Raw genomic sequence first — 24,035 nt, forward strand, 5'->3', positions numbered from 1 at the left:
GGGGTTTTGTTGGTGTCTCGTTGCACTTGGAGGGTAGAAAGGAACTCGAAGGTTAGTCTCTTGTAAGTCGTTGCATGCAATCCTAACCAAAACCCTAGGCTGGAGCCCTCAAACAACATCCTCACATCGTCCCCTACACCTAATTCGTTGGCCACATCATCATTGTAAAATTTAATCGGCCTAATTCTCCTTCTACTATTTCTAATAAAAATGTTCAAAAAGGTCGGATCATTAAAGATTATTCCCATTGTATCCACTTGTGGTGGATCAACAGGGGGAGGAAGAGAAGGGTTGCGGTACCTAGCATCGGTGTTTCTAGGTCGGTTTCTTCTAGACATACTCGGTCTTTATGCAATGCAATCAAACAAACCAAGACAAGATAATCGCCACACAACCACACAAAGAAACTAGGTCCACTAAGTCGACAAATCAAAGCTCAAACAAGGCCAACAAACACAACTCAATCAAGCCAAGCTAGTGCACCAATGCAATTTACCATAATTTCAAGCTCTAAGTCCACCACCTAAACAAGGCAACCAAATCACCAAACAACCAATACAACCAATACAACCTCAATAATGCGATTAATAACAATTTCAACACTATTTTCATGCACTATTATCAAGAAAATCAACACAACAATTCACTTAAGCAAGTATGTTCTTCATTCACAAAAATTAATCCCTCAATTCCAAACTTACTTACAAAATTTCAATTCTCACAACATTCACCAGACACCTTTAAATTCACAAATTCTTGACAATTATCAACTATCATTCACTCACAACCAATTCAAACAAACTTTTCCAAGCAATTACATGAAAAAATTCAAGAATTTAAGCATAAAATTAGTAAAAGGAAGGAACGAATATACCGAACGTGTTGTGGGTGTAAAACCAGCAAATGAACCTCCCTAAGCTTCCTTGTGCTTGCTTGAACTTACTCCTTCAACCAATTACTTAAATTTCAACCCACGAAGAAAACCCCCAATTTGATTTTTTTTATGTTAAGGTTTGATAAATTGGGTATTTTTTTGGGTTTAAAAGTGGAAAAGGAGTAGTAGTTTGTGATTTAGAGTGAAAAGGAGTGAAGATTTTTGAGAAATTTGTTGAATTTTGGTGTATTTTAGGTGTTAGAGGGGAATTGAGTGAGTAAGAAGGAGGAGGAAAGGAGTTTAGAGAGAGAAAGAGTAGGAGGGTTGTGGAGTGAGAAAGGGATTTGTGAAATTTTTTTAGCTTTAAGCCGTGCTGCATACACGGATTTCTAAGGCTGCACGGACGTGCAGCCTCATACAGCAGCAAAAATGTTTATGAATCAGGTGGCATGGACGTGCAGCACTTCCTACACGGACGTGCTTGGTTTGGCACGTCCGTGCTAAACCTCAAAATTCGAAAACCAACTTTATGCCTGCCCTTGCACGGATGTGCGATATTCTGCACTTCCGTGCAGACCTGATGTTGTACGAACTTCACTTTTTTTATTTTATTTATATATATATAAATATAACAATAAGGCATAAAAATAATAATTAAATTATTATTATCACCATTATTATTATGATTATTATTATACCTACTACTTCACTTCCAAGGATATTTTTCTTACTTCCTCTCCATCAATACCTACAAAAGATATTAAGAGAAAGGTTAGTTTTAATAAAAATGATGGAAATGAGATAATAGTTTATGAAAGAGGGGTTGAGAAACTCAGTTTCTACTGGCAAATGGCTTGACTTCCCATAAACGTACAAGATTGTATGGTGTGGTGCCAATGGGTGTTTTGAATGAGGTGCGGTAGGCCCATAGAGCATCATCAAGTTTTGTAGATCAATCTTTCCTAGACCTATCCACCGTTTTCTCAAGAATCATTTTTACCTCCCGATTTGAAATTTCGGCTTGGCCACTTGCTTGTGGGTGTTAAGCCAATGACACCTTTTGCCTCACACCATATTTCTCAAGGAGAGCTTGAAAGGACCACTTTGCAAAATGTGAACCTCCATCACTAATAACGACACGCGGCACCTCGAACATTGGGAAAATTACTCTTTTGAAGAGCTGGACCACCATTTTAGCATCATTAGTAGGAGATGCAACTGCTTTTACCCACTTTGGCACGTAATCAACGGCCACAAGAATGAACTTATTCCCAAAAGAGTTCGGGAAAGGCCCCATAAAATCAATGCCCCATACATCGAAAATCTCTAACTCAAGAATGTTGTTCAAAGGCATCCAATTCTTCTTGAAATATTACCGGTTCTTTGACACAAGCCACAAGCTTTCACTACACCCCACACATCTTTGAACATTGTAGGCCAATAAAAACCACATTGCAAGATTTTCGCCAAAGTTTTGTAAGCACTAATATGCCCTCCACAAGGTGAAGAATGGCACATTGTGATAACATCTTCAATTTCATCATCCGGGACACATCTTCTAAATAGGCCATCAACACCTTGTTTGAAGAGCAAGGGGTTGTCCCAAAATTATTGACGAGCGAATATCATGTAGAAACTTCCTTTTTTGTTGATAGGAGAGGTCGGGAGGAAGAATAGAGCAAGACAGATAGTTTGCAATGTCCGCAAACCATGGTGCCGGTGCTTGAAGAATAGCAAATAGTTGATCATCCGGAAATGAATCATCGATTGGCAAGTTATTAAGATCACCTACAAAGATAGGCAACCGTGAAAGATGATCGGCCACAACATTGTCGACACCTTTCTTGTCTTTAATCTCAATGTCATAGTCTCGTAAGATCAAGATCCACCGTATCAATCTTGGTGTTGGTTCCTTCTTGGACAAGAGGTACTTCAAGGCCTAATGGTCGGTGAAGACTATGACTTAAGACCGCAACAAGTAGGACCTAAACTTCTCAATTGCATGAACAATGGCTAGAAACTCTTTTTCCGTGGTTGAGTAATTCCTTTGTGCTTCATCCAATGTTTTGCTAGTTTAGTAGATGGCATAGAGATTCTTATCCTTCCTTTGTCCAAGAACGGACCCAATGGAAAAATCCGAAGCATCACACATGAGCTTAAAAGGAAGCTTCCAATTAGGGGGTTGAATGATGGGAGTCGAAATCAATACCTCCTTCAACCTATCAAATGCTAGAAAAAAATCATTAGTAAACACAAAAGGGGCATCCTTTACCAACAATTGAGTGAGCGGCTTTGCGATTTTTAAAAAATCCTTTATGAACCGGATGTAAAAACCCGCGTGTCCAAGAAAGCTCCTTATCCTCTTCATATTTGTAGGTGGTTGGAGGCACTCATCAATTACCTCAATTTTGGCACAATCTACTTCAATGCCCCTACTAGAAATCACGTGACCAAGAACAATGCCCTCTTCCACCATGAAATGACATTTTTCCCAATTCAAGACTAAGTTCACCTCTTGACATATTTTCAACACTTTAATCAAATTCGAAAGGCAAATGTTAAAAGATGAACCAAAAACAGAAAAGTCATCCATGAATACTTCAATTGATGATTCAAGCATGTCGAAAAAACAGACATCATACACCTTTGAAATGTGGAAGGTGCATTACAAAGTCCAAATGGCATCCTTCGATAAGCAAAGGTGCCAAAAGGACATGTGAATGTAGTCTTTTCTTGGTCCTCGGGTTGGATTGGGATTTGGAAGAATCCCGAATATCCATCCAAGAAGCAATAATGACTATGTGATGCTAGTCTTTCCAATATTTGATAAATAAAGGGGAGTGGAAAGTGATATTTCCGGGTGGATTTATTCAATTTACTATAATCAATGCACATCCTCCACCCGGTGACCGACCTTGTAGAAATGGTCTCACCCTTATCATTCTTGATGATGGTCATGTCTCCTTTTTTACGCACAACTTGAACCGGGCTAACCTACTTACTATCGGAGATAGGGTAGATTATGTCCGCTTCAATAAATTTCAAAACTTCTTTTTTCACAACTTCCTTCATGTTTGGATTGAGCCTTCTTTAGTGCTCAATCGAAGAAGCATGATCATCATCAAGTAAAATCTTATGCATGCAAATGGTGGAACTTATCCCCTTAATGTCATAAATTTTGTACCCAATGACATCTCTATACTCCCTTAGAACAAGTAGGAGTTTCTCAAGAGAGATATCATCGAGCTTGTCATTGACAATAACGGGATAACTCTCACTATCATCAAGAAAAGCATATTTAAGTAGAAGGGGAAGGGGTTTAAGTTCAACCTTATAAGGAGGCGTAGTCCTCTCCTCTTTTACCTCCACATTAAGCACTTCCACTTTCATTTCATTGTGGACTAATGGTTGGTTGAGCAAAAGATTATACCCCCTTGTTTCTTCACCTTCCTCAACTAAGCCTCCCATTAGGATAGCTTGTAAAGGATCTACTTCAATAAAATTCTCTTGGAACTCCTCTAAGTCCTTTTCCAATGTGTCGACTCTATAAACTTCATCAAACAATGACTTTTTCAACGTTTGTGAGAATGAAAATGAAATTTTCTCATCTCCCACATTCAATGTTAACCTTCTGTCTTTCATATCAATTACAAAATCCACAGTGTTAAAAAATGGTCTCCCCAAAATGAGGGGTACTCTTATGTCTTCTTCCATTTTCATCACCACTAAATCACAAGGCACAAATACTCTCCCAACTTGAATCAGTACATCTTCAAGAATTCTCAAAGGTAACCTAACCGTGCGGTCGGCCAATTGTAAGGACATTCTTGTTGGCTTCAAGTCTCCAACTTTCAAACTCTTTTCAATAGAATAGGGCATCAAGCTCACACAAAGCATCCATAGCTTCCAAATCTCCAATCTTCACCGATATTGCATAACTACCGGGGTCACCAAGCTTTTGAGGAAACTTATTTTGAATGATAGCACTCACCTCCTTAGGAAGGGAGATGGTTGCACTCTCCTCAAGCCTACTCTTATTGGATAGAAGATCCTTCCAAAATTTTGCATAGGTTGGTATTTGTGACATAGCATGAAGAAACCAGTATTGCATAAGGTTTCTTCATGCTAAGTCACAAATGCCTACCTATGAAAATTTTTGAAGGATCTTCTATCCAACAAGAATAGGCTTAAGGAGAGTGCAACCATCTCCCTTCCTAAGGAGGTGAGTGCTATCATTCAAAACAAGCTTCCTCAAAAGCTTGGTGACCCCGGTAGTTATGTAATATTGGTGAATATTGGAGATTTGGAAGCTATGGATGTTTTGTGTGAGATTAAAGACAAGAAAGGTGCCGATAATGTTTTGTGTGGAAGCTATGGATGTTTTGTGTGAGATTAAAGACTATGACATTGAGATTAAAGACAAGAAAGGTGCCGACAATGTTGTGGCCGATCATCTTTCACGGTTGCCTATTTTTGTAGGTGATCTTAATAACTTGCCAATTGATGATTCATTTCCGGATGATCAACTATTTGCTATTCTTCAAGCACCGACACCACGGTTTGCGGACATTGCAAACTATCTATCTTGCTATATTCTTCCTCCCGACCTCTCCTATCAACAAAAAAGGAAGTTTTTACATGATGTTCACTTGTCAATAATTTTGGGATGACCCCTTGCTCTTCAAACAAGGTGTTGATGGCCTATTTAGAAAATGTGTCCCGAATGATGAAATTGAAGATGTTATCACAATGTGTCATTCCTCACCATGTGGAGGGCATATTAGTGCTAACAAAAATTTGGCGAAAATCTTGCAATGTGGTTTTTATTGGCCTACAATGTTCAAAGATGTGTGGGGTGTAGTGAAAGCTTGTGACTGGTGTCAAAGAACCGGTAATATTTCAAGAAGAAGTGAGATGCCTTTGAAAAACATTCTTGAGCTAGAGATTTTCGATGTATGGGGCATTGATTTTATGGGGCCTTTCCCGAACTCTTTTGGGAATAAGTTCATTCTTGTGGCCGTTGATTACGTGCTAAAGTGGGTAGAAGCAGTTGCATCTCCTACTAATGATGCTAAAGTGGTGGTCAAGCTCTTCAAAAGAGTAATTTTCCCAAGTTTCGGGGTGCCACGTGCCGTTATTAGTGATGGAGGTTCACATTTTGCAAAGTGGTCCTTTCAAGCTCTCCTTGAGAAATATGGTGTAAGGCACAAGGTGTCATTGGCTTACCACCCACAAACAAGTGGCCAAGCCGAAATTTCAAATCGGGAGGTAAAAATGATTCTTAAGAAAATGGTGGATAGGTCTAGGAAAGATTGATCTACAAAACTTGATGATGCTCTATGGGTCTACCGCACCGCATTCAAAATACCCATTAGCACCACACCATACAATCTTGTTTATGGGAAGTCATGCCATTTGTCGGTAGAACATGAGCATCGTGCTCATTGGGCTATCAAAACATTGAATTTCGACCTTCAAAGTGCCAGTGAAAAGAGGTTGCTTGACCTCCATGCCTTGGAAGAATTAAGGTTGGATGCATATGAGAGTGCACGGATCTACAAAGAAAAGACCAAGGCTTGGCATGACAAGTATATTAGCAAAAGGGAATTTAAAGAAGGTGACAAGGTCCTACTATTCAATTCCCGGTTGAAGTTGTTTCCGGGTAAGCTTAAGTCAAGATGGAGTGGACCTTTTACAGTTAAGAAGATGTTTCCATATGGTGCAATTGAAATCTCAAATGACAATGGTGAACCGTTCAAAGTGAATGGCCAAAGGCTTAAGGCATACTTTGACGGTTTTATGCATGAAGAAGCCAAGGTTGTTCACCTTGATGAGTTTTATGTTCTTTACTCTCATTGATCCCGCAATGTCGTCAAGCTAGTGATGTTAAAAGAGTGCTTCCGGGTGGCAACCTGAGTTTCTCAACCCCCCTCTCTCACAAACTATTATCTCCTTTCCATCTTTTTTATTATTACTAACCTTTCTCTTAATATCTTTTGTAGGTATTGATGAAGAGGAAGTAAGAAAAATATCCTTGGAAATGAAGTAGTAGGTATAATAATAATCATAATAATAATGGTGATAATAATAATTTAATTATTATTTTTATGCCTTATTGTTATATTTATATATATAAATTAAAATAAAAAAGTGAAGTCCGTACAGTATCAGGTCTGCACGGACGTGCAGTCCGTGCAGCAGAATGTTGGTTTTCGAATTTTGAGGTTTGGCACGGACGTGCCACTTGGGTCAGAAACATTTTTGCTGCTGTCTGAGACTGCACGTCCGTGCATGCAGCCTCAGAAATCCGTGTATGCAGCACGGCTTAAAGCTAAAAAAAATTCACAAATCCCTTTCTCACTCCACGACACTCCTCCTCTTTCTCTCTCTAAAATCCTTTCCTCCTCCTTCTTACTCACTCAATTCCCTTCAAACACCCAAAATCACACCAAAATTCAACAAATTTCTCAAAAATCTTCACTCCTTTTCACTCTAAATTACAAACTACTACTCCTTTTCCACATTTAAACCCAAAAAAAAACCCAATTTCTCAAACCCTAACATAAAAAATCAAATTGGGGTTTTCTTTGTGGGTTGAAATTCAAGAAATTGGTTGAAGGAGTAAGCTCAAGCAAGCACAAGGAAGCTTAGGGAGGTTCATTTGCGGGTTTTACACCCACGACACGTTCGGTATATTCGTTCCTTCATTTCACTAATTTTATGCTTAAATTCTTGAATTTTTGCATGTAATTGCTTGGTAAAGTTTGTTTGAATTGGTTGTGAGTGAATGATAGTTGATAATTGTCAAGAATTTGTGAATTTAAAGGGGTTTGGTAAATGTTGTGAGAATTGAAATTTTATAAGTAAGTTTGGAATTGAGGGATTGATTTTTGTGAATGAAGAACATGCTTGCTTAAGTGAATTGTTGTGTTGATTTGCTTGATAATAGTGCATAAAAATAGTGTTGAAATTATTATGAATTGCATTATTGAGGTTGTCTTGGTTGTTTGGTGATTTGCTTGCCTTGTTTAGGTGGTGGACTTAGAGCTTGAAATTGTTGTGAATTGCATTGGTGCACTAGCTTGGCTTGATTGAGTTGTGTTTGTTGGCCTTGTTTGAGCTTTGATTTGTCGACTTAGTGGCCCTAGTTTCTTTGTGTGGTTGTGTGGCGATTATCTTGTCTTGGTTTGTTTGATTGCATTGCATAAAGACTGAGTATGTCCAGAAGAAACCGACCTAGAAACACCGATGCAGGTACCGTAACCCTTCTCCTCCTCCCCCCGTTGATCCACCACAAGTGGATACAATGGGAATAATCTTTAATTACCCGACCTTTTTGAACAATTTTATTAGAAATAGTAGGAGGAGAATTAGGTCGACTAAATTTTACAATGATGATGTGGCCAACGAATTAGGGGTAGGGGACGATGTGAGGATGTTGTTTAAGGGCTCCGGCCTAGGGTCTTAGTTAGGATTGCATGCACCGACCTACAAGAGACTAACCCTCGAGTTCCTTTCTACCCTCCAAGAGCAACGAGACACCAACAAAACCCCCCGCTGCATTACCTTCCAACTCATGAATTCCCTACATAACTTGACAATAAGGAGGATAAATCAAGCCTTTAGGTGGCCCACGACCAGAACCATAGGTCCAAGGGATAGGTACCCCCGTAATTACAATGCGGGTGAATTTTGGAAAAAAATCACGGGCCTTTTCGAGTACAACCCTAGGACCGATAAGGCCACGGCTATTATCCACCCTAGCTTTAGGCTTTCTCAGCGGACTACAGTAAACACGACGTTTGCTAAGGGGGATAGCTCTAGGGTAGTGTCCACAAGGGAGCTTTACTTACTTTGGCACTTGAGTGAGGGCAGCACAACCTTAGATGTAGGGTTTTGGCTAGTTGACCACCTAAAGGATGTTGCCACAAGGTCCGGCAACATCACCACAGGTGGCATGATCACTATTATTACTACTGCTCTTAACCTTGATTTTGCAGATGAGGAGGTTTGTCCAGGGCCGACACAACTTGATATGCAATCGTTGAGGACCATGAGATGGGTCGTGGACGCAGAAGGGGCACACCCATACTTGTGGTATGTGAGTGGGTGACCTTATGCCTACCTTCCCGACCTAGAGAAGACTTTCATTACCGACGAGAGCAACTGGGTCTTTGAGAGGGACCTCCCATGGCTTCCCGGTGAAGAGGAAGAAGGGCAACAACAGCCACAACAGCAAGAATAAGAAGAAGAAGAACAACAACAACAACAATTCCAACAACAATAACAACAACAACAACAACAATTCCAACAAGGCAACAACAGCAATTCCTTTAACAGCAACATGAGCAAAAACAAGGGTACCAGCAAGGGTACCAAGGTCAAGGTGTGGGTGAAGACAACCCACCCTTTTCATTCGAGCAGCATATTCAGCTAATGAATGCGGCTTTCACCCGCATGTCAACCGAATTTGAGATTATGAGAAAGTCTAACGAAGACATGAGATCCTCCTACAACAATATGAGGACAAGATTCGACGATCTTCGGTCGGAATTGGGTGAAATCCGAAACATGTATCGACATTGGTACCCCGGGGGCTCAAGCTACCAAGGCGGCTCGAGCCAATGAGTTAGTATTCCTTTTTCCCTCCTCTTCTGCTTTTATTGTTTTAACATTGAGGACAATGTTCATGATAGCTTGGGGGGAGTCATTGGCTCATGTGTTGGTTTATGTATGTTCTTGTGTTGATAGTGTTGATTTTGCATGTTGTTTGTTCCTTTCCCCTAAAATCCAAATTCCTTAAATCCAAAATTGCTCCCTTTGAAATCCAACACCCTAAATTCAAATCTCTTAACTTGTGAATACTTCTCCTCTCTCTTTATTTTGATGTATAGTTATGCTTTATTTTTATGCTTAGCTTTGTTTAGCTTAACTTTGTAATTATTCTTGCTTTCTAGTAACTAGTAAAAAAAAAAGCCAAAGGATGAGACTCAAATGACGATGCTTATATGTTTTGCTTGCTTGACTCTTGAGTGATGAGTAAAAGTTCTTTTAGAAGGGTGTGTGCAAGAGTTGGGGTCATTTAGAGGTCCATTAATCTTGATTGCATTAGAGTATATGAAATGAAAACCGATGAATGCTCAATTGCACGTCTACCATAGGATATTTTCAAATATGCCCAAAGTAGGATATGTTTGTATCAATTTGCGGTCCCTTGTGCCCTTGGTGTGCCCCTTTCCTTCCCGAAATGAAACTCTATTTGGGAATTGGTTCTATTTGTATCTTATGTAATAAGTGGCATAATAAGCCACATGTTTCGAATAAAAGAAAGAGACGCTCGTAGTTAAAAGAGGCGGGGGTAATGTATGTTAAAAATTAAAAATTAAAAAAAATTAAAAAAAAAACAAATATAGAAAAAAGAAAAGGGGAACAAAAACTCCTCCAAAATTCTCAAATTTTTCACTTTTTCTAATCTTGAGGTCAACTTGTGGATGCCTCCCACACATTGTCTATTTTGATTTTTTTTTTTTTTTTTTTTTTGTAATTATTGACTTAGAGTGTAGTTAAAGGGGCTTAGGAGTGCATTTTGGGAGGTGGGCTTGCATTTTGAGATTTTATAACCGAAAGAGGGCTTGTTACAACTTTGGAATATCTAGACGTGCTCTAATGAACTAGTAAAAGGTCTAAAGAAGTATCCTATTGCAAACTTGCTTAGTTCTCCTCTCTACCCCCAACTCATGTGCACATTTGTATGATTAGTAATTCTTGAAAGTCGCTCACTTGTCTTGCTTGTGATTTATATCCCGATGAGTTGACTTGGGCAATAAAAACATTGGTTTTGGTGTGTTGATTACTTTGATTGTGATGATGTGATTTTTGTGAGTTGTGGGTTAAGCTCAATAGAAACCCTCATGAGATAAAAACTCGTCCTCTTAGGCGACTTAGGGGTTTAAATTGCTTTTTACTTGTGCTAAAAGTGACCATGGTTATTACCATGTGGATTTGTGTTTTTGTGTTTCCTCTTTAATTCATCTCCTTGGTTTGATCATTAGCAAGTAATCTTTCTTCTTGTTTTGACATGTTTGTTTTGCTCGAGGACTAGCAAAAGCTTAGCTTGGGGCGATTTGATAACTTGTTATTCAATATGATTTTAGGGCGATTTTGAACCTTGCTTACTTGACAAATTGATGTTTTGGTTCACTTTTACTCTATTATCGTGCATTTTTGTGTGTGTCCTTTGCTTCACGGGTTGTTAGTGTTTTTGTTGAGTTCTTAGGTCCAAAGACGACCATTTTGGAGCATATGTGGATGATAGACCGAGGTTAGAAGCCGAGACAAAGGAGAAAAACCAAAGAAAAGGTGAAGAATAGGGCCTAAGAGACCCTGCACGGTCGTGCCACATCCTGCACGTCCGTGAAGGGGTGTTCCAGCAAGCTCAAACTTTCTGCCAAAGCCCGCACGGACGTGCAAGAGTGCATCACGTCCGTGCATGACCCCAAGCACGGTCGTGCTTAAGGCTGCACGTCTGTGCGTCTTTCCCAGGCCAAATCTGAGCTTCTAACTTGCTATGCACGGCCGTGCAGTAGGTGGCACGTCCGTGCTGCTTAAGCTGCACGTCCGTGCCGAGCCTGGCACGTCCGTGCTAACCTGCAGACGAGCCCGACTCTTGTTTTTTCCGTCCTTTTTATTTGGGGGTCATATAAACATTCCCCTTAGCTCTTTTGTACGTTATCCTAGTTTTTAGAGCTTTCTCTTAGTTTGTAATCTTAGAAACACAAATATTCTTAAATCATTAGTTAGATTTTAATTATTAGCTTTGAAATTTCAATCTCAATATTCTTAAATCATTAGTTAGATTTTAATTATTAGCTTTGAAATTTCAATCTCAATCATTGTAGAAAACAAGTTCCACCATTGTTATTCAAAGTTGAAGCTTCTAGTAACTTTTCTTACTCTTCTCTTCCATTTTAATTGCTTTGATTGATAATTATCTTGCTTAATTCTTGTTTTCTTAGATTGTTAAGTAGCTTAATCTTTAGTTTGAATGTTGTTCATGAGTAGCTTGAAAACCTTAATTGCTTTAATCTCTATGGATTGTGAGTAATCTAATTTTCTAGGGTTTGGGTAAAACCTTCAATGTAGTCACTAATTGCTTGTTGCATGTGTTAATTTGGTAATTGTTGGGTGTTAATTAGTTGAGCTTAAGTGGTTAATTGCTTAGTTCTTGTATATGGCCATTGCTAGAACTATTATCCAAGCTTTCTCAACGAAGGATCGAAAGATGAACTTAAGTTAGCTCTCTTATGCTTAATTGACTTGAAATGCCATGAGAATAGGAATTTTCAGTCAAGGGAATGTTTTTGTCATCCTGATTATGCTTTAATACTTAATTTATGCTTTGTAACCACGAGAGTAAGTTGTATTCATGATTCAAGTAATCCCTCTAGCTTGAGAGAGTAGTTGGGTGCTTTAGATGAATTCCCCTATTTTATCCCCTTAATTCACCATTGTTTGCTACATGCTATTTGTGATTTGTGATGAAGTTGAGTGGTATATCCTGAGCCCTAGAATCCTCTAAATATTGTTAATCACCCTTTAGTCTTAGTTGATTTGAATTAGTTCATGTTACACAAAATCAACCCAATATTGACTTCATTTAGCTTATTTAAACGGTAGTATCTCGGTGGTTGATTCAACGCCTCCTTGGGTCCGACCCTTTCTTACTCTTGCTACTAGCTAGTGAGACCAAGATAGGACTTTTATCTTTGGTAGGCTCGACGACGGCCCCCACCATAGTATCAGGCACCATCGATAAGTCTTTCCTAGTAATTTCTTCCGAATTTTCCATTCTATTTGTTTCCTAAATCTCCTCTCTCTTCGATTGATCTCTTTTGAATGTTTTATTCGACCTCTGAAGGAGGTCATTTGCTTCGCTCGATAGGCTCTTCTCTCGCTCGCTCTCACTCGCCATTCGCTTAAAGACACTATGGAATATAAATATGTTGGAAACTTGTGATTAAAACTACAACTCTACAAGTTTACAGTACATAAATTTATTACCAGTTTTTTTTTTTTTTTTTTTTTTTTTTTTTTTTTTTTTTGTGAAAAATAATAATAATAATAATAATAATAATAATAATAGTAATAGTAATAATAATAATAATAATAATAATAATAATAATAAAAGGTGTTTAAAAAAATGTGGGCCCTACAAAAGGAACTATTCGGAATAATAATCGTAAAGTGTTCCAAAAACTAGTACAAGTATACCTAATTGTGAACTTTTTGTGAAAAGATTTATTACTCATTTTAGAAGTGACAATATTTGAAATTTAAACATACATTAGCTAAAAGGACATACCCCCTCTCTATCTTAATAAGTATTACACATTAATTATTACAGTTGTGTTTTAATAAGTACGTACACTTTTTCTTTTTTCTTTTTTTTGGCATAAAAAAATTACATTTTAATATCACGGAGTATATCTTTCTCCTCTCATGATCTTCACCTAAATCCACTACTGTTTTTCCCCCCTCATGTTCATTACTTTTCAATAAACTAATAACCCCACAATCTTTCTTTCGCAATATTATAAAACTCTAACTGCCTTTACCTCTTAATTTATTTAAGTCAATTAAATTACCTAAATCTAATTTATTTAAGTCAATTAAATTGCCTAAATCTACGTCCCAATCAAAGTGTACCACTTGTATTACTACCTCCGATCCAAATTACTCGCAACTTTGGAATATTTTATATCTCACAAATAATACCCCAAAGTTGCGAGTAATTTGGACCGGAGGTAGTATTTATTTTTTTAAACCACCACTACTATTATTATTTTATTTTATTTTTTTTGAAACCAACACTTGTATTATATAAACACAAAGGGAGTACCAAAGACTAGAATATTGTGTAAGCCATCATTCATAAAGTCAATAAATGGCTTCCTCTCCAAGTTGAAGACTTTGACTTCATTTGATCCTCAATTCCGCTCAACTATCATATCATATAAAATTTCACAACGCATTGCTAGGAAAAAGTCAACAAAAAATTGGCTCAAGGTGCCCATGGACCAAACACATACAATTGTCATTGTTATTTTTTATTTTTTTTTAACACAAAGAGAAAGATAGTATTATTAAATGGCTAAAGCCAAGTTTTTAATTACAAACACCACCTTGATGTACATACAAATTTTGGTGGTGTGTACTTTAATTCTTAATTTTTATTACTCCATTTATAAAAAATAATAATAAAAATAAAAAAATCTTAAGTTTTATTACGACCTGTATTAACATCATAATAATAATTGATTAAAATGATAAGTTTTATGGTATTTAGAGAGCCACAAAAACCAGTGAATAGAATTAATCTCAAGATTTCTTGGAATCAAGAGGAAAGCTCTAACTACTTGAGCTATCCCCGCTCTCTGATTGAAATGGTAAGTGAACGTTATTTAATACTACCCATACTAACATTGATTGAAATGGTAAGTGAACGTTATTTAATACTACCCATACTAACATCATTCATTTACAAAAATCAAACCCCATTGAAGATAGTTGGGATAGAGCTTCTCATTAAGCTTTCCACTAATCATAACGACTAACGAGTCATACTCTTAATACATATTATATTAAGTTTAATAACATATTGACTTCTTGTGATTATGTGCCTAGTTGCCTACTAACTGAAATAATATATGTTAGGAGAATTGGAGTTGACTAGCTTACTTATTTCACATAAAGTGTAGGTTGCTTAAGATCTGGCCGGTATCCTTGAAACTCTTCAACAAATTTGGCCTTATTCACGATTTATTGCATTACAAGTCTTTTTTCACTTCTTTTACGGAGCAATCCATGACTATATAAACATGTTACATGTTCTTATCTCTTCACATTTCTACTCATGCTTTTTAGTGTTTGTTGAAGAATTTCTCAACTTTTTTTCCCCTTTTGTTCCTTAGATCAAGTAATAACTTGCGTTTCGATTCATTCATTCATTCATAAGATTGTTTAATTACTTGTGTTTTGCAACTTGGGATGTAATAAAAATGGGAAATCATCAACAACATCAAAAAACAACATCAAGTTCAGTGTCCAAATTTATCTTCTTTGTAGTTGGTTTGTCTGTTGGAATTACATCCTGTTTTTACATCCTCAGTTTTTATTACGTTACAAATCAGAATCAGCTGTTAGCAACAGCATGCACAACATCAATATCCTCACATGCAACTCAGGCGGTGTTAGCATCTACACCATTGACACCCTCATCACCGCCTCCAACACCACCATCACCGCCTCCACCTCCACCTCCATCCCTGCCTCCACTACACGAAGAGGAGTCAGGGGAGAAACTGTTGCACTATATAGAGGATGATGCAGAGTTGTTATGGAGGGCATCAATGGTGCCTCAGATACCGGAGTACCCATTTCGACGTGTTCCAAAGCTTGCCTTCATGTTCTTGACAAGAGGTCCCCTGCCTTTAGCTCCTCTATGGGAACTGTTCTTTAAAGGACATGAAGATAAATTTTCTATTTACATCCATACTCATCCTAATTACACTGATCCTATGCCTAAGGATTCTGTCTTCCATGGTAGAAGGATTCCTAGCAAGGTACGTAAGTTCCTTTACACAGTTCCTTTACACCAATCGATATGCACACTGATTTAATTTGATCATTTATCATATTTGATGTTTACAATGCATCATCAAATATATATTCTCAAAGGATCTTGTTAACGAACGACTCGGGTGTTAGATAAGCATTTAAAATATCACCTAAAGTGGTATTAATTTGGAAAAGCATGATAAAATCACGCGTCAATCGATTTAATTAATGTTAGTTTTGATTTTAATCTTTCTACTTTTAGCTAGCTTATCCAACGCCCCAGAGGCGTTCGTCAGCATTTGCCATTCTAAAATGGTACATTAGGAAATTATGACTTAATGATTGGGTTATTGATTAATATTACTTACTACTTTAGCTTTTTAAATGCAATCCTAATAATTTTAAGTGCAGATTGTGGTATGGGGAACCATATCAATGATCGATGCTGAAAGACGATTACTAGCCTCAGCAATGCTAGACCACTCAAACGAAAAATTCATCCTACTCTCGGAAGCCTGCATCCCCTTGTACAACTTCCAAACAATCTACGACTACCTACTGATCAAGAACAATCTGAGCTTCGTAGGAATCGTACCTGTCTTCGAAAAGTCCAGCATTTACAGATGGCGTGGCAAGATGGACCCACCCCTCAAGAGATGGCAGTGGTACAAGGGTCCTCAATGGGTTGTCATGGACCGAGTTTTATCCATAGACATCCTTTCGGACAATGAATATTACTCGGTGTTTCGAGATCATGGTAGTTTCCAAGATGAACATTATGTTCAGATTTTGGTTATGCGTTATCATCCAGAGCGCAACTCGAATTGGAGCTTGACTTGGACTGAATGGAAGGGTAACCGCCATCCTACCATGTTCGGACCAAGGTCTAATATTTCAGCAGATTTGATTCAACATATGAGGTTCAGGGATAATTGTACTATTGGTGGCCAATTTACCAACATGTGTTATATTTTTGCTCGCAAATTTGCTCCTAATAGTATTAAGCAATTGTTGGAGATTAGTTCTACATTGTTTGGGTGAATATTAATCAAGATAAAGATAGAGCAAGTGATCTATCTTTAATATTGCTTCCTACATTGCAAAGTTGTAGTTCATTTGTTTCGCAAAAAAAAAAAAAAAGTTTCAACCAAAAAATGGTCAATGTACAAGTTTTACATGCACAGAGATGTTAAAAGTAATATTTAATATTTACAAGATAAATTCAAATATAATACCTGTCCACTTTGATCACTTTGATAAATTTACAACCTTGACCTTTTATGAAATAGGCTAGGTTATGTAATACAAATAGCAATTAAGTTGCACATGTAATTAATAACCAATGGAATCAGAAAATATTCAAAAGTGTTAATACTGAGATCACAAGAAAATAATAGAGAGAGCAGAGACTCTCTCTCTCTCTCTCTCTCACACACACACACACACATACGTTGTGTGAGACTGTATGTGAACTAGTGGTGCTAGTTGAAGTGGAGGAGGTGAGGTGAGTAGGGTGTAGCAGAGGCATAAGAGCTTTAATAAGCTGGCCAGGTTCCTCATAAGCAGCAGGCATACGTTTGATAATCATAGAAGTGTTCGACTTTGCCCATTCTTCTTCTTGACCCTACAATCCTTAGCCCTGTGACCAGGCAGACCACACTCATAACAGGTACCCTTAAACTTGTACTTATGAACCTTCCCATTAGGCTTAAGGTAACTGTTTTTGGCTTTGGACTGGTTGATTGACTTGGGTTCAACAAGGTTGGCTTTGGCAGAAGAAGAGGAAGGAAAAACAGAAGGGCCTTTGTCTTTGATACGGTTTTCCTCCTCAATTTTGAGGTGTCCTACAAGCTCCTCATAGGTCTTTCTTTTTGTGCATCAATTGGTTACGAAAATCCTTCCAAAAGGGAGGGAGTTTCACAATCAGAACAATAACAAGGGTAGTATCACAAATAGACAGACCTTCGGCAGCCATATTAATGCACACACTCTCATAAGCATGAATCTGATCAATAATAGGCTTATCATCAACAACTTGAAAACTCAACCACTTAATTACTAACATAATAACGATTAATACCAGCATCATCAGTCCCATATTTTTTCTCTAAAACATCCCAAATATCCTTAGCATGATAAAAACTCATATATATATCCAACAAATTATTCGACATATAATGCAACAACATGCCCTTACAGATTCTATAATCTTTAGAAAACTTAATATCAGTTTCATGCAAATCATTCTTATCAACAGGTTCAACAATATCATCAAGAACATATGCAACATCAATCTGCTCCAAAAAAACGCATCCTAATAGCCCAACGTTTATAATTCTTGCCATCAAGAGGTTCTAGTTTAGACATATCAGGAATAAGGAATTTGGAAGCCATAGTCGTACAACCAAGTGTCTAGCTTCGTTACCTCTCTTTTTTTGTTTTTCATCAAGAATTTCCAACAATTGTTATACTAATAAAACAAAAATTACTTATCTCTTGATGCGTGAACAAACTGACAGTAGCCGTATCGTGGAGAACCACTGATCTAAAAGACAATTTTGCGCTACCTCCCGGTGCAGTAGACTAGAAGCGGTCGTCCTCCAGGATAATCACGGTGCCGGAGTTTATGTGCACTCACAAACCCGACTGGAATTCAGAATACTTGCCCAGAAACTCAAGCAAATCTTATTGAGGATTCTGACGTTATTGTTGTTGTTGTTTTAGAAGCTAACTTTATAGGTAAAGCTGCTGAGTGGATTGTTGATACTGGAGTCACCAGGTACATCTGCGCCAACAAGGACATGTTCACTACCTATGACAAGGTTGAAGGTGAAAATGTCTTTATGGGCAACTCAACTTCTGCTTCAATCCAAGGCAAAGGGAAGATCGTTCTCACTCTCACTTCTGGAAAATTGCTTACTCTCACTAATGTTTTACATGTTCCAGAAATGCGCACGAATTTAATTTCTGGCAGTTTGCTCATGAAAGCTAGACTGAAGCTCTTCTTTGATTCAGATAGACTAGTTCTTACTCACAATGGGGAATTTCTGGGGAAAGGCTTTCGTAATAGGGGGTTTTTTACTCTTGATGTTAAAGTTGACGCTATGAATAAGAATGCTTTTGTGACATGCTAGATTAGGTCACGTTAATATTGATTCTATTAAAAGGCTTAAACACTTAAATTTGATTCCAAGTTTTTCTAACTCTGATTTTTCGAAATGTCAAATTTGTGTTAAAATCAAATTTACAAAGAAGCCATTTAAATCAGTAGATAGACATACTGAAGTACTAGAACTTGTTCATAGTGACTTGGGTGATTTTAACAATCATGAAAGTAGAGGGGGTAAAAAGTATTACATTACTTTTGTTGATGATTGTTCACGTTTTTGCATGGTTTATCTTCTCGGGTCTAAGGACGAAGCTGAGGAAATGTTCCTCATATATAAAGCTGAGGTAGAAAACCAACTGGATAAAAAGATTAAGAGGGTTAGGAGTGACAAGGGTGGTGAGTACAACCCTGACGCTCTTAAGGCATTTTGTGAGCAACTTGGCATTGTACATGAGACGACGGCTCCATATTCATCCGAACAAAATAGTATAGCTGAAAGAAAAAATAGAACTTTAAACAATATGATAAATTCTATGCTTGTTAGTTCTGGGCTTCCTAATAACATGTGGGGGGAGGCTATTCTTTTTGCTTGTCATGTTTTGAACAGGGTACCTTACAAGAAGCTTAGACAAGACTCCATACGAAATATGGAAGGGTCGAGCGCCAAACCAGAAATACTTAAAAGTGTGGGGGTGCCTAGCAAACGTAGGCATACCTAGTTTTAAGAGGGATAAAATTGGTCCTAAAATTGTTGATACTATTTTTATTGGCTATGCTTATCAAAGTGCAGCTTATCGTTTCTTTGTTAAAGGTGCTAACAACTCTTATGTAGGTGGCCATATCATTGAGGCAAGAGATGTTGAGTTCTTTGAGAATATTTTTCCTTGGAAAATGTCTCCTTCTAATGATAGTGAATTACATACTTGTAGTTCTATTGATTTACCTATTGCTAATGCTCCTATTACTAATGATGACTTTGTTTTGGAGCCAAGGAGAAGCAAAAGGGCACGAAAGGAAAACAGTTTTGGTCCTGATTTTATTACTTATGTAAGGAGTTTTACTCAAAAGTTTGGCATTGATTATTTTGATACTTACTCCCCTATCACTAAAATTGCAACTATTAGGACTTTAATTGCTCTTGCTTGCATTTTTTTATCTTATTGTTCACCAAATGGATGTCAAAACTGCATTTCTGAATGGTGACTTGGATGAGGAGATTTACATGGTCCAGCCTGAAGGGTTCGTTGTTCCGGGCCAAGAGAACAAGGTTTGTAAGTTAGTCAAGTCATTGTATGGGCTTAAGCAAGCTCCAAAGCAATGCCATGACAAGTTTGATAAGACTATGTCTGGTAATGGTTTTCATGTTAATGAAGGTGACTCTTGTGTTTATTTTAAGCATGATAATCATGGTTGTGTAATTATTTGTCTTTATGTGGATGATATGTTGATTTTTGGGACTGACTTGGATCGAATAAATGAGACAAAACAGTTTTTGAGTTTGAATTTTGAAATGAAAGACATGGGTGAGGCAGATGTGATTTTGGGAGTCAAAATCAAAAGGACTCCAAATGGCATCTGTCTTTATCAGTCACACTATGTTGCAAAACTTCTTAAAAAGTTTGACTCATTTAATGTCGATCCAGTCACGACTCCATATGATCCAAGTTTCCACCTAAAGAAAAATAATGGTGATCCAGTTAATCAGTCTGAGTATACTAGAATTATTGGTAGTGTTATGTTTCTTATGAACTACACTAGACCTGACATTGCTTATTCTGTTACTAGGTTGAGCAGGTACACTCAAAACCCAAGCAGTGATCATTGGATTGCTCTAAGGAGGTTGCTTAAGTACCTTAAGGGTACTATGGTTTGTGGATTGCACTACTCTAAATATCCTGGAGTTTTGGAGGGTTTTTGTGATGCCAATTGGGTATCCGATAATGATGACGTTAACTCCACTAGTGGCTATGTCGTCACCCTTGGGGGTGGAGTCGTATCCTGGAAATCTTATAAGCAATCTTGTACTGTTAGGTCTACTATGGAATCTGAGTTTATTGCTCTTGAATTGGCATGTCATGAGGCAGAATGGTTGAGGAACATGCTTGCAGATATTCCACGGGGGAAGCCAGCTCCTTCAGTTGCACTTCAATTTGATTCGCAAGCTGCGATTGTTGTTGCACACAACCATGCCTATAATAGGAAGAAGAGGCACATCCGTCTGAGGCATAAAGTCATTAGAAATTTGTTGTCTGAAGGGGTGATATCACTGGACTATGTTAAATCCGAAAAGAACATTGCGGATCCGTTAACTAAAGGCCTATAAGAAAACTAGTTTTGGAAACATTGGAAGAGATGAGACTAAAGCCCGTTGTATGAATTGTGAAGTAATGAGCTCCTACTCACTATGAGTTCAAAGGGGAACATTATGTAATAATTCGAAAGCACAGTTTTTATTTGATTTGTCCATCTCTAGATGTTTGTTTTGTGCCTAGCTACAAATGAGAAGGAGGTTGAGCATACGACTCTTAATGAACCCATATCCATGTATTTGGAGGTGTGTTATAACTCACACTTGATGGGATTCGCCTACTTAGGTGTGGAAGTGTGGTCGCTTCCTATGAGTATTTCGCGGGCTTATACTCTAGAGGTATGAGAATCTAGGCTAGACGTATGGCAGCATAAGGCGTCATCTTTATTCGTGGAATTTCAGAATATTATACATGTTTAATTGTGTGGCTCAAAGTGACGGGTTCCTAACTCCCTATTAAGTTCAAGACGAAAGTCACTTGGTAGGTGAGGGATCATAGCTTGATGTCCACTATGTGTTAATTCAAGTCGCGAGACATTGACACTTATGCAATTGTTTTGTTTTGCCCAGAAATCATTATCCATTCTTTTCTTTTTCCTCATCTTCGAATATGTGGGGGATTGTTGAAAAGACCGCTTCTAGTCTACTGCACCACCGAGAGGTAGCGCGGAATCCTCTTTTAGGTATGTGGTTCTCCACGACACGGCTACTGTCAGTTTGGCTCACGCATTAAGAGATAAGTAATTTCTGTTTTATTAGTATAACAATTGTTAGAAATTCTTGATGAAAAAACAAGAAAAGAGAGGTAACGAACCTAGACACTTGGTTGAATGAACCTAAACACCTTTGTGTTTATAACGTATCCAGTCACTTGGTTAAACGAACCTAGACACCTTTGTTTTTGTAACGTATCCAGTCACTTGGTTGAACGAACCTAGACACCTTTGTGTTTGTGACGTATCTAGTCATTTGGCTAAATGAACCTAGACACATTCGTATGGTTACCATGAGTTGTTTTTCCTTATAAATACCATTGTTCTCATCAGTCATCACTACAACAACAATTCCAATCTTCTCTCTTCTAAAAAATGCTAAACACTATTCTTGAGTTATAGGGCAAATATTCTAAATTCCAGTCGGGTTAGAGAGTGCACATAAACTCCGGCGCCGTGCTTATCCCGGAGGGCGACCGCTTCTAGTCTACTGCATCGCGAGGTAGCGCAAAATCGTCTTTTAGGTCAGTGGTTCTCCACGACACGTAAGGTTACTGTCAGTTTGGTTCACGCATCAAGAGATAAGTAATTTGGAAAGACCGCTTCTAGTCTAGTGCAACAGGAGGTAACGAGGAATCGTCTTTTAGGTAAGTGGTTCTCCACGACACGGCTAATGTCAGTTCGGTTCACACATCAAGAGATAAGTAATTTATGTTTTATTAGTATAACAATTGTTGGAAATTCTTGTTGAAAAAAAAAAAAAAAAAAAAAAAAAAAAAAAAGGCAACGAACCAAGACACTTGGTTGAACGAACCTAGTCACTTGGTTAAACAAACCTAGACACCTTTGCGTTTGTAACGTATCCAGTCACTTGGTTGAACGAACCTGGACACCTTGGTATTTGTGACATATCTAGTCATTTGGCTGAATGAACCTAGACACATTCATATGGTTACCATAAGTTGTTTTTCCCTATAAATACCATTGCTCTCATCAGTCATCACTCCAACAACAATTCCAATATTCTCTCTTCTCAAAAATGCTAAACAATATTCTTGAGTTTTTGAGCAAGTATTCTGAATTCCAGTCGGGTTTGTGAGTGCACATAAAATTCAGCGTCGTGCTTATCCTGGAGGGCGACTGCTTCTAGTCTACTGCATCGGGAGGTAGCGCGGAATCGTTTTTTAGGTCAGTGGCGCGCGGAATTGTCTTTTAGATTGTTATACTAATAAAACAGAAATTACTTATCTCTTAATGTGTGAACCAAACTGACAGTAGCCGTGTCGTGGAGAACCACTGACCTAAAAAACGATTCCGCACTACCTCCCGGTGCAGTAGACTAGAAGCGGTTGCCCTCCACGATAAGCACAGCGCCGGAGTTTATGTGCACTCACAAACCCGACTGGAATTCAAAATACTTGCCCAGAAACTGAAGAATAGTGTTTAGCATTTTTTAGAAGAGAGAAGATTGGAATTGTTGTTGTAGTGATGACTGATTAGAGTAATGGTATTTTAGGGAAAAACAACTCATGGTAGCCATATGAATGTGTCTAGGTTCATTTAGCCAAATGACTAGATACGTCACAAGCACAAAGGTGTCTAGGTTCGTTCAAACCAGGTGACTGGATACGTTACAAACACAAAGGTGTCTAGGTTCGCTCAACTAAGTGTCTAGGTTCGTTACCTCTCTTTTCTTGTTTTTTCATCAAGAATTTCCAACAATTGTTATACTAATAAAACAGAAATTACTTATCTCTTGATGCGTGAACCAAACTGACAGTAGCCATGTCGTGGAGAACCACTTACCTAAAAGACGATTTCGCGCTACCTCCCGGTGCAGTAGACTAGAAGCGGTCTTTCCAAAAAGAAGTCACTGTAAAATTTGTGTGTTTGCAAGAAAAGCACATCTCCGTCGTATAGGTGGAATGCCAACAAGTTGAGAGGATCTACATAATGGTACTGCAAAAGGCAAGTCTAAAAGGCGAACCTTATGCACCAATCTCCACCACCACTTACCATCTCGTTCTCGTATTCTCAAGTTGCCACAATTGCTAAGAGGAAAGTGTAACAAGGACTAGGGGAAGTATTCTTTTGTTGCGTGGCCATATGCATCACTACGAGGTGTGCCTTGTTTAGTTCGTATCCCAACAAGGTCTTTCCAGGGGTAGTAGTGTAAAAGTTGATGCCAACACGGAGCAAATCCTAATCATCAGGAGAACAAGGTCTGGTATGGGTCTGGGTCTAAGCTTGAGAGATTAATCTAGGGAGAACAATCTTTCTTTGCACTCTAACTTTGGTAATCATCTTGCGTGAAACATTGCATAAGGAGATGGGCTTAAATTCCCTAGCAGTTTAAGGAGCATCAACTTTCAAAATAAGAACAAGAAAGGTGTCATTTAGAGATTCAGGCAGCCC

At 38.1% G+C, this 24,035-nt stretch overlaps 1 protein-coding gene across 1 annotated transcript; it reads left to right on the forward strand.

Annotated features, from left to right (window-relative positions):
- Nucleotides 1-14,931: 14,931 nt before the first annotated feature.
- LOC145559937 (glycosyltransferase BC10-like) lies at nucleotides 14,932-16,548 on the forward strand. The gene is made up of 2 exons (XM_081621210.1): nucleotides 14,932-15,495; nucleotides 15,902-16,548. The coding sequence occupies exons 1-2, from the start codon at nucleotides 14,932-14,934 to the stop codon at nucleotides 16,529-16,531; spliced, it is 1,194 nt and encodes a 397-aa protein (XP_081477336.1). The 3' UTR covers nucleotides 16,532-16,548.
- The last annotated feature ends 7,487 nt before the right edge of the window (nucleotides 16,549-24,035 follow it).

This window comes from Chenopodium album, chromosome 9, assembly GCF_948465745.1.
Source record: "Chenopodium album chromosome 9, dcCheAlbu1.1, whole genome shotgun sequence".
Taxonomy (NCBI): domain Eukaryota; kingdom Viridiplantae; phylum Streptophyta; class Magnoliopsida; order Caryophyllales; family Amaranthaceae; genus Chenopodium; species Chenopodium album.

Excerpts from the sequence above, each read along its gene's own strand:
- LOC145559937 (XM_081621210.1), top strand. The coding sequence starts at position 14,932 with ATGGGAAATCATCAACAACATCAAAAAACAACATCAAGTTCAGTGTCC. Across the intron at positions 15,496-15,901 it reads GTAGAAGGATTCCTAGCAAG|ATTGTGGTATGGGGAACCAT; the intron begins GTACGTAAGTTC and ends TTTTAAGTGCAG.